At 41.6% G+C, this 11,650-nt stretch overlaps 1 protein-coding gene across 1 annotated transcript in view; it reads right to left on the bottom strand.

Moving 5' to 3' along the window:
* The window catches only part of LOC133537565 (P2X purinoceptor 5-like), a 25,794-nt gene extending 14,513 nt beyond the window's left edge, over positions 1–11,281 (bottom strand). Inside the window, exons 1-3 of the mRNA XM_061878695.1 lie at positions 11,092–11,281; positions 3,350–3,500; positions 3,207–3,278 (exon numbers count right to left, since the gene is read on the bottom strand). Of these exons, the coding sequence (XP_061734679.1) occupies positions 3,207–3,278; positions 3,350–3,500; positions 11,092–11,228 (360 nt within the window). The 5' untranslated portion in view covers positions 11,229–11,281. The remainder of the gene's footprint in view (positions 1–3,206; positions 3,279–3,349; positions 3,501–11,091) is intronic.
* Between the last annotated feature and the right edge of the window lie 369 nt (positions 11,282–11,650).

The following is an 11,650-nucleotide window of genomic DNA, read 5'->3' as shown; positions in this document are numbered from 1 at the left end:
GTACACGGGAACTGATTAATTCAAATTCTATTTCCGATGAGACATTTTCTGGAAAAAAATATGCTTGAATAGTCAAACATCATGTGAGTTGTCACCAAATATTAGCTCAGTGAATATGTTAAAGACACGTGTTGTTTTTTTGTTTTTTTTTGGTTTGCAGCGGGATGACATCATTCATTGTAAGGATAAGTGTAGAGATAACCATAGAAAACATCAAACCTGTGCTTTTCAGCAAATATACGAAACAAAATGGAAGATACAAGTCAACCAGTACAGTAAAATGGATTTGATAGACCGTTGCTTACAATACATACAAAAACAACTTTGCTGCATTATAGTAGGCTGACCATATTCTGAAATCCCAAAAAGAGGACACATATATGCGTGCCAAGGCGGGGACTAGGTGAAAATTTGCCAATTATACTTGAACTTTATAAATAATATATTTATTTAAATAAAGCATTTTTTCTCCTCTGTTGACAGCAGTGTTGGCACTAGGAATTTTCACAATGGGGTCCCATGGACTGTCCATGGGACCCCATTGTGAAAAGTCCCATCATGGACCCCATCAAGTCATAAACATGGGGTCCCACAGTACATTTTTGGGGTCCCATTTTTTTTTTTTGTAAGCGTTTTGAAAACAAATGATAAACATGCATTGTCCTGTTTAATCTCACATTCTATACTGCGTTTTGGAAAAAGGTTGTCATAAACGTTACTTAATTCATTAAAATAAATAATATAGAAAGAAGACAAATTTATATAAACTTATTCAGTTATAAACATTCATTCACTTTCTTCTTTCCTTCATGGATCTAAACTTTACCGCTGCTGGTAGTTTTTTTTATGTTTTTATTTAATAAGGGGATAGGTTGATTGGCAACACTAAATTGGCCCTAGTGTGTGAATGTGAGTGTGAATGTTGTCTGTCTATCTGTGTTGGCCCTGCGATGAGGTGGCGACTTGTCCAGGGTGTACCCCGCCTTCCGCCCGATTGTAGCCAGCGCCCCCCCGTGACCCCGAAAGGGAATAAGCGGTAGAAAATGGATGGAAGTTATAGGTAAATGATAAATGGGTTGTACTTCTATAGCGCTTTTCTACCTTCAAGGTACTCAAAGTGCTTTGACACTACTTCCACATTTACCCATTCACACACTGATGGAGGGAGCTGCCATGCAAGGCGCCAACCAGCACCCATCAGGAGCAAGGGTGAAGTGTCTTGCTCAGGACACAACGGACGTGACGAAGTTGGTACTAGGTGGGAATTTGAACCAGGGACCCTCGGGTTGCGCACGGCCACTCTCCCACTGCGCCACGCCATCCCCTAGGTGTATTTATTTCAGTATAAAAGTGTAAAAAGTGTTTTGCTTTGGTCATGAAATGATGATAATGGTGTGCCAGTGCATGCATACATTTTATATTTAACACTTAAATCTCTGGAGTCTACATCAACTTCAGATCTATTCCTCATTTCAAAATGTTTTATTTTGTTTTTTATGTTGTTTTTTGTTTGTGTGTTTTCTGCCCTTTTTTATTAAAACAAAACTCTGTTTTGTTATGGCAAACACACAAAATATGCAAAATCTTCCACCAAAAATATTTTTCAAAGTGGAATATTTGATGTGACGTAATCAGGGGGGGAGCAGCGGGGGTGTGTATTGTAGCATCCCGGAAGAGTTAGTGTTGCAAGGGGTTCTGGGTATTTGTTCCGTTGTGTTTATGTTGTTTTATGGTGCGGATGTTCACCCGAAATGTGTTTGTCATTCTTGTTTTGTGTGGGTTCACAGTGTGGCGCAGATTTGTAACAGTGTTACCTGTATGGCTGTTGACCAAGTATGCCTTGATTGACAATCTATTGACTACCCCGCTCTCTCACTCTCACTGTCTCTGCCCTCCCTCACGAATATTGCTACGTGCGCACACTTTCACAATTTGTTTTGGATTCAACCCCTCTAAAGGCCTACTGAAATGAGATTTTCTTATTTAAACGGGGATAGCAGGTCCATTCTATGTGTCATATTTGATCATTTCGCGATATTGCCATATTTTTGCTGAAAGGATTTAGTAGAGAACATCCACGATAAAGTTTGCAACTTTTGGTCGCCGATAAAAAAGCCTTGCCTGTACCAGAAGTAGCAGACGATGTGCACGTGACGTCACGAGTTGTGGAGCTCCTCACATTGTTTACAATCATGGCCACCTGCAGCTAGAGCGATTCGGACCGAGAAAGCGACGATTTCCCCATTAATTTGAGCAAGGATGAAAGATTCGTGGATGAGGAAAGCGACAGTGAAGGACTAGAAAAAAAAAAAGACGTTGGCAGTGGGAGCGATTCGGATGTTATTAGACACATTTACGAGGATAATTCTGGAAAATCCCTTATCTGCTTGTTGTGTGACTAGTGTTTTAGTGAGATTATATGGTGGTACCTGAAAGTCGGAGGGGTATGGCCACGGGTGTGGTGACCGCCAGTGTCTCCGAGGGAAGCCACGTTTCTCGACGAGGCAAGGCAGCCGGGCTGAGATTTTTTTGATTTTTTTTCCCCACCACGGTTCAAGCATCCGACGGATGGTGGCGGCCAGTGGGAGGAGGCAAGAGAGTCCACAGCTGCAGGAGAAACGACGCAAACTCTCCGCTCATATCTACAGTAAGAGCCGAATGCAAACAAGGAAACACCGGCTGTGTTTGTGTTGCTACAGCCGGCCGCAATACACCGCTTTCCACCGACAGCTTTCTTCTTTGTAGTCTCCATTATTAATTGAACAAATTGCAAAAGATTCAGCAACACAGATGTCCAGAATACTGTGTAATTATGCGATTAAAGCAGACTACTTATAGCTTGGATCGGGCTGGAATAAAATGTCCGCTACAACCCGTGACGTCACGCGCACGCGTCAACATACGTGTGATCATTCCGCGAGGTTTTCAACAGGATACTTCGCGGGAAATTTAAACTTGCAATTTAGTAAACTAAACCGGCCGTATTGGCGTGTGTTGCAATGTTAATATTTCATCATTGATATATAAACTATCAGACTGCGTGGTCAGTAGTAGTGGTTTTCAGTAGGCCTTTAACCTATGTACATTGAAAATACACGCAACCTTGACACAAAACGCCGGACATTTGAGGCATTTAAGAAACCCCGCCCGGACACCCCGGACAGTCCCGCAAAAGAGGACGTATGGTCAGTCTACTTTATACTTACCTCAGCACAGTATCCTAGCTTCTGATTGGGCGTCTCAAAGAAATTGGTTACAACAAATAGAGCGTCTTCACCCTGCATGCAAACAACAAAAAGTATATGAGGTATGTTTAACCCTGACGCTCTGGGAGTGTGTCGGTTTTCACCTGTGGTGGGATGACGTAGTCTTCCGGCCCCCACACCAGCACACCCGACTCTGTGGTGTTTGTCACTGAGACGCCTTTCAGTTTCGTGATGACCGAGCTCTGGATGGCCTCGTCTGTCTCCTGGTAGCCTTTCTTGCGTAAAAAAACCCACCTGGAAGGAATCCTTTGTATTTTTTAATCCTCATCTAATGGCAAGCGTCAACATTAATTTACGAGCGCCATTCAAGATAGACTTTTGTTAATCCCGTAAAGGAAATTATGTCAACTGTATATTCACACAAACACGTATACATTTAAGCACTACAAATGCAAAACTATAGTACATGACCACAACAACAAAAAAATGCACCAGCAGCATTAGGAATCATTTAAAAAGTTAAATATGTACGATTTGTAAAAGGTATTGTTGGATTAATTGTAAATAAGTCATCGCATGTTCATTCAGATATGATTGTTTGTGTATGCAACGTGTTAGACAAGCTGAAGAGAAAGGAAACTTGCCGTGAGATTGAACTTAAGTTGACCTGCCAACCGCAAAGAGGAGTTTGCAGATGAGACAGAGCAACACAGGAAGTTACTGTATCTTTTATATTTGCATGTGTTATGTTCTTCACGGTGGCAGAGGGGTTAGTGCGTCTGCCTCCCAATACGAAGTTCCTGCAGTCCTGGGTTCAAATCCAGGCTCGGGATCTTTCTGTGTGGAGTTTGCATGTTCTCCCCCGTGAATGCGTGGGTTCCCTGCGGGTACTCCGGCTTCCTCCCACTTCCAAAGACATGCACCTGGGGATAGGTTGATTGGCAACACTAAATTGGCCCTAGTGTGTGAATGTGAATGTTGTCTGTCTATCTGTGTTGGCCCTGCGATGAGGTGGCGACTTGTCCAGGGTGTACCCCGCCTTCCGCCCGATTGTAGCTGAGATAGGCGCCGAACGGGAATAAGCGGCAGAAAATGGATGGATGGATGTTCTCAGCATAGGTGTTATGTTTCCAACACAGCTGTATATCCCCCTCCTCCCTTAGTACAGCTGTGTGTGTGTGCGTGTGTAATGCAGTGCCTCCCAAATGAATTAAAAGGCGAGGGGAGTGGGAGAGGTTTCAGAGTGAGTTGGAGCCTGTAACTGACAACACTTTCTCCAGATCACTCTTCTATTCTCTGTTTCTGTGTCTATATAATGTCTCACGGTATTTGACCCTGACAGGTATACATTCATAGTATAGGTTAAATATACCTACTCAGTGGCCTAGTGGTTAGAGTGTCCGCCCTGAGATCGGTAGGTTGTGACTTCAAACCCCGGCCGAGTCATACCAAAGACTATAAAAATGGGACCCATTACCTCCCTGCTTGGCACTCAGCATCAAGGGTTGGAATTGGGGGTTAAATCACCAAAAATTATTCCCGGGCGCGGCCGCCGCCGCTGCTCACTGCTCTCCTCACTTCCCAGGGGGTGATCAAGGGGATGGGTCAAATGCAGAGGACACATTTCACCACAACTAGTGTGTGTGTGACAATCATTGGTACTTTAACTTTATGGTACAATCAATGGAATACTATTGCTAATGCTATAAATACAGACACTGTATTCAATAAGGGCTTCACGGTGGGAGAGGGGTTAGTGCGTCTGCCTCACAATACGAAGTTCCTGCAGTCCTGGCTTCAAATCCAGGCTCGGGATCTTTCTGTGTGGAGTTTGCATGTTCTCCCCGTGAATGCGTGGGTTCCCTCCTTGTACTCCGGCTTCCTCCCACTTCCAAAGACATGCACCTGGGGATAGGTTGATTGGCAACACTAAATTGGCCCTAGTGTGTGAATGTGAGTGTGAATGTTGTCTGTCTATCTGTGTTGGCCCTGCGATGAGGTGGCGACTTGTCCAGGGTGTACCCCGCCTTCCGCCCAATTGTAGCTGAGATAGGCGCCAGCGCCACCCCGCGACCCCAAAAAGGGAATAAGCGGTAGAAAATGGATGGATGGATGTATTCAATAAGATTAGTCAATAAAAAAAAAAAAAAATATTTGGACTGTAAATGCATAATAGTTTTGATGCAAAAGTTGGGATACTTGTCATTTTTTGGCATGAAATATCGTCTCCAAATATTTGCTTGGTACCGTTAGTCTACCACAGGGGTGCCCACACTTTTTCTGCAGGCGAGCTACTTTTCAATTGACCAACTCGAGGGGATCTACCTCAATTATATATATCATTTATATTTATTTATTTATGAAAGAGACATTTTTGTAAACAAGTTAAATGTGTTTAATGATAATACAAGCATGTGTAACACATATAGATGTCTTTCTTTCACAAAGACAAGAATATAAGTTGGTGTATTACCTGATTCTGATGACTTGCATTGATTGGAATCAGACAGTAATGATGATAACGCCCACATTTTCAAATGGAGGAGAAAAAAAGTTGTCCTTTCTGTACAATACCACATGAAAGTGGTTGGTTTTTGGCATCTAATTCATCCAGCTTCCATACACTTTACAAGAAAAACATTGGCGGCAAATTCCGTAGCTTGCTTGATTGACATTCACGGCACCCGAGGGTCTTATGAGATGACGCTGGCTGCTGCCAGTTCATTATTATGAAAAAATGACAGAGAGGAAGGCGAGAAACACTTTTTATTTCAACAGACTTTCGCGCCGTCCCTTCCGTCAAAACTCTAAAGGCCGACTGTACATTTCCTATCTTCACAATAAAAGCCCTGCTTCATGCTGCGTGCGCTAACAAAATAAGAGTCTCGGAAAGCTGGCGTGCACAAGTTATGTGCACGCCAGCTTTCTGAGGGATCGCTTGTGCACGCCAGTTTTCCGAGACTCTGTATTTAGTTAGCGCAGGCAGCATGAAGCAGGGCTTTTATTGTGAAGATAGGAAATGTGCAGTCGGCCTTTAGAGTTTTGACGGAAGGTACGGCGCGAGAGTCTGTTGAAATAAAAAGTGTTTCTCGCCTTCCTCTCGGTCATATTTTCATAATAATGATCTTGCAGCAGCCAGCGTCATCTCACAAGACCCTCCGGTACCGTGAATGTCATTTAAGTGACGTCTTGGTGAAGATTGATGATCACTCATTTTTGGGTCTATTTTTTTTAAAAGCCTGGCTCGAGATCGACTGACACACCCCCCGTGGTCGACTGGTAGCTCGCGATCGACGTAATGGGCACCCCTGGTCTACCATGTTAATTGCAATTAAATTTTACCTGTTTGTCTTTCATTGTTCACTATCTTAAATTGCTGCATAAACATAAAAATAATATCATTGAAACCTGGCATGTGCTTAATACTATGATTAAAAAAATCTAGCAATAAGGATTTTACAGCATATCTGGTAAAAGATGAGAACTCAATTATTGAAAATATAGAAGAAATAGCTGAGGAATTCAATAAGTTTTTGTGAATGTTGGCCCAAATTTGGCAAAAAATATTAATTTAAAAATGAAGCATGAAAAAAAGTTAAAGCCTGTATCTCACATAAACAATTCAATGTTTCTTGGTGGAGTTTGTGAAAGTGATGTGTCAGAAGTGGTCAGAAAGTATAAAAATAAAAAAATCTGTCGATGGTAACAACGTGGATATGTCACTTGTTAAAGAAGTGATGGATTGTGTCCTGAAGCCGTTTACTTATATATGCAATAAATCTTTATCAACTGGAATTTTTCCTGACAAAATGAAAATGGCAAAAGTTATTCCGATTTATAAAAATGGTCATAAACATATGGTCTCAAATTACAGACCAGTGTCCTTACTAGTTCATAACTTTTATGGACAGAATTGCTAGGCGCAGTCAAGGCGTTGAGGGGTTCCGGTTTGGTGACCGCAGGATTAGGTCTCTGCTTTTTGCAGATGATGTGGTCCTGATGGCTTCATCTGACCGGGATCTTCAGCTCTCGCTGGATCGGTTCGCAGCCGAGTGTGAAGCGACCGGAATGAGAATCAGCACCTCCAAGTCCGAGTCCATGGTTCTCGCCCGGAAAAGGGTGGAATGCCATCTCTGGGTTGGGGAGGAGACCCTGCCCCAAGTGGAGGAGTTCAAGTACCTAGGAGTCTTGTTCACGAGTGGGGGAAGAGTGGATCGTGAGATCGACAGGCGGATCGGTGCGGCGTCTTCAGTAATGCGGACGTTGTACCGATCCGTTGTGGTGAAGAAGGAGCTGAGCCGGAAGGCAAAGCTCTCAATTTACCGGTCGATCTACGTTCCCATCCTCACCTATGGTCATGAGCTTTGGGTCATGACCGAACGGATAAGATCACGGGTACAAGCGGCCGAAATGAGTTTCCTCCGCCGTGTGGCGGGGCTCTCCCTTAGAGATAGGGTGAGAAGCTCTGCCATCCGGGAGGAACTCAAAGTAGAGCCGCTGCTCCTTCACATCGAGAGGAGCCAGATGAGGTGGTTCGGGCATCTGGTCAGGATGCCACCCGAACGCCTCCCTAGGGAGGTGTTTAGGGCACGTCCAACCGGTAGGAGGCCACGGGGAAGACCAAGGACACGTTGGGAAGACTATGTCTCCCGGCTGGCCTGGGAACGCCTCGGGATCCCCCGGGAAGAGCTAGACGAAGTGGCTGGGGAGAGGGAAGTCTGGGTTTCCCTGCTTAGGCTGTTGCCCCCGCGACCCGACCTCGGATAAGCGGAAGAAGATGGATGGATGGATGTCCTTACTACCTCAATTTGCAAAAATACTTGAGAAATTATTTGTAAATAGACTTGATAAGTTTATTGACAAACATGAGCTATTGAATGACCATCAGTATGGGTTCAGGAGTAATCCATCTACATCTCTAGCAGTGATGGACTTTGTAGAAAACATAGCTACAGCAATAGAAAAAAAGCAACATACCGTTGGAGTATTTATTGACTTATGTAAAGCTTTTGACACAATCCATCATTCCTTACTTCTGCAGAAATTGGAAAAATATGGCATAAGAGGTGTTTCGCAACAGTGGTTAAGTAGTTATTTAAGTAACAGATCTCAATATGTGGAAATTAATAAGATTAAATCACAGCCAAGAAGAGTAACTTGGCTCGGTATTGGGACCGAAGTTATTTATACTCTACCTAAATGATTTTTGTTCAGTACCTATAAAATTGAAATGTATTATGTTTGTAGACGATACAAATGTGTATTATTCAGGAGAAGACTTGAAGGAAGTGTTGAGAATAATAGAGGTTGAGTTAATTCAGTTAAAAAAATGGTTTGATATTAATAAGTCATCATTAAATGATAAGAAAACTAAATCTATGGTGTTTAGTGGTGCAAGGACAAATTGTGAAGCAAAATTAAAATTAAATCAAGTGGAAATTGATAGAGTATATGAAACTAAATTCTTGGGAATTAATAATTGATCATAAACTGTGTTGGAAACTGCATATTGAATATATAAAAGGAAAAATATCCAAATCTATTGCTATTCTTTATAAAGTAAGACACACGCTGAATAAGAAATGTCTGCATATGTTGTATTATTCTTTTATTTTTCAATATTTAACGTATTGTGTTGAAATTTGGGGAAATGTTCATAAAACAAACATAGACCCAATAATAAAACTTCCAAAAAAGGGTCATTAGAATAATACACAAAGCCTGCTACTATGAACATACCAATCCATTATTTATGAGTTCAACTGTATTAAAATTTTCAGACATTGTGTTTTTAAAAACAATGGAAATTATGTTTCCAGTAAAGAACAACAGCCTTCCAGCTTGTATTCTCAGGCTATTTCATTTAAGAGGAGAAAACTCTAATTTACGGGGGATATTGATTTTTGAAATAGGTAAAGCGAGAACAAATATAAAATACAAATGTATTACAGTTTTAGGAGTTAAATGGTGGAAAAAGCTCAGTGATGAGCTGAAGACATGCACTTCTTTGGTAAGGTTTAAGAAAACATTGAAAGGTGAAATAATTGAAAATTATAAAATATAGTAACAATTACTTTCATCCCATTGATTTTTGATTTATTTATTTTTTAACGTTGATGTTCCAGGCAATCTAATCTTCTGTGAAGGTATAGGATAGGCAAATATAAGCTTTGGCTTCAGCCTATTCCTTTTTTGGTCATCCTTTTTCTTTTCTTTCGTGTGTAAACGTGCATTATTGTGTACATATAACATGTACTGTAAAACTGATCACACACAATGGTTGATCGATTTGATATGACCGAAATAAACTTATTTCACTCATTTAAATTGTGATTTTCAATATTGTTCACTGTTTTCTGGGCTCCATTCTTTTTTGTTGCCTTGTAGTTAAGATTTGGTTAAGATTTCATTTCATTTTCATTTTTTTTATATTATCCATCCATCCATCCATCTTCTTCCGCTTATCCGAGGTCGGGTCGCGGGGGCAACAGCCTAAGCAGGGAAGCCCAGACTTCCCTATCTCCAGCCACTTCGTCTAGCTCTTCCCGGGGGATCCTGAGGCGTTCCCAGGCCAACCGGGAGACATAGTCTTCCCAACGTGTCCTGGGTCTTCCCCGTGGCCTCCTACCAGTTGGACGTGCCCTAAACACCTCCCTAGGGAGGCGTTCGGGTGGCATCCTGACCAGATGCCCGAACCACCTCATCTGGCTCCTCTCTTTTTTATATTATATATTTTATATTATACCTCAATTTTACAATTTTACATTTACACACCAATGCCTGAGAAAGAGCAGGATGAAGAAAAATCTTATATTTTCCTGCCCCCTTCATCATAATACGTAGTCGTACTTCATGGATATCATACAAACCAAGAAATGCATCCAAATGTAATGAAAAAAAAAAAAAAAACACACAAGGAAAACACTACAAGTGCAAAACTTCATGAAGTACAAACCGAACAAAATAATATTTGATAATAATAATAATAATATACGTTTGCATGTTCTCCCCGTGAATGCGTGGGTTCCCTCCGGGTACTCCGGCTTCCTCCCACTTCCAAAGACATGCACCTGGGGATAGGTTGATTGGCAACACTAAATTGGCCCTAGTGTGTGAATGTTGTCTGTCTATCTGTGTTGGCCCTGCTATGAGGTGGCGACTTGTCCAGGGTGTACCCCGCCTTCCGCCCGATTGTAGCTGAGATAGGCGCCAGCGCCCCCCGCCACCCCAAAAGGGAATAAGCGGTAGAGAATGGATGGATGGATGGACTTCATGGATATCATACAAACCAAGAAATGCATCCAAATGTAATGAAAAAAAAAAAAACACTACAAGTGCAAAACTTCATGAAGTACAAACCGAACAAAAAAATAATAATATACACCTCACGGAATGATACAAAACGAGACAAAAAAAAATAGTAAAATAATAACTAAAAAGCAAAATGTAAACACTTATGGCTTATTGTTCTGTCTTTATATATTTTTTTCAATTGGAATATATTTTTTTTACAGTTTTTTATCTCATTGTAAAGAGAATTCCAATTTTCAAAACCATTGTTTTGAAAATTTAGATTTCACCACAGTCTTTAATGACTGTGGTGAAATCAAATCGAATTGTGATACTTCTTTAAACTTTAATACACTGGCACTTTCAAAAAATAAAAAATAAAGACACTACCAATTATGTTGTGGGTTCTCTGTGGGTTCTTCCGAGGATGTCGTAATGGTTTGTACAGTCCTTTGAGACATTTGTGATTTAGGGCTAAATAAATAAACATTGATTGATTGATTGATTGATGTTTTGTGTATTTTCGATTCCAAATAAACGGAACTTTATCGATTAAAGCTATAGTGGAATAAAAGTTGAAAGAGGTCTCACTTACCCTATCAGATAACCGATGATAGATAACTGGATGAGTCTGTACAAAATTCCAACTTTTTTGTTTTTGGCCACGATGAATTTTGGTGTCCTGTAGTCAAAAACGGAGTCAAGTCGTCCTTTCCAACAACTCGCGGCCATCCTGCCTGCTTCAGTGTTTGTCCTTTAAGTGGCCGTGGATGTCATCACGTCACGTCGTCCCCTCGCCTAAGTCCCTCCTTTGGCCTCCAGGGGGCAGACATGCATGCTAAATAACTCCCGCTGCCATTTTCATCCTCCACATTTCAAAACATTTTGAAAACAGTACAAAACAGCGCCACGGGGTTATAAATAGTGAAGTGAATTATATTTTATATAGCGCTTTTTCTCAAATGACTCAAAGCGCTTTACATAGTGACACCCAATATCTAAGTTACATTTACACCAGTGTGGGTGGCACTGGGAGCAGGTGGGTAAAGTGTCTTGCCCAAGGACACAACGGCAGTAACTAGGATGGCACAAGCGGGAATCGAACTTGCAACCCTCAAGTTGCTGGCACAGCCACTCTACCAACCGAGCTATGC

This window comes from Nerophis ophidion, linkage group LG18 (genome assembly GCF_033978795.1).
Source record: "Nerophis ophidion isolate RoL-2023_Sa linkage group LG18, RoL_Noph_v1.0, whole genome shotgun sequence".
Taxonomy (NCBI): Eukaryota; Metazoa; Chordata; class Actinopteri; order Syngnathiformes; family Syngnathidae; genus Nerophis; species Nerophis ophidion.
The sequence above is the reverse complement of the archived record's forward strand: the minus strand, read 5'-3'. Positions and strand labels throughout refer to the sequence as shown.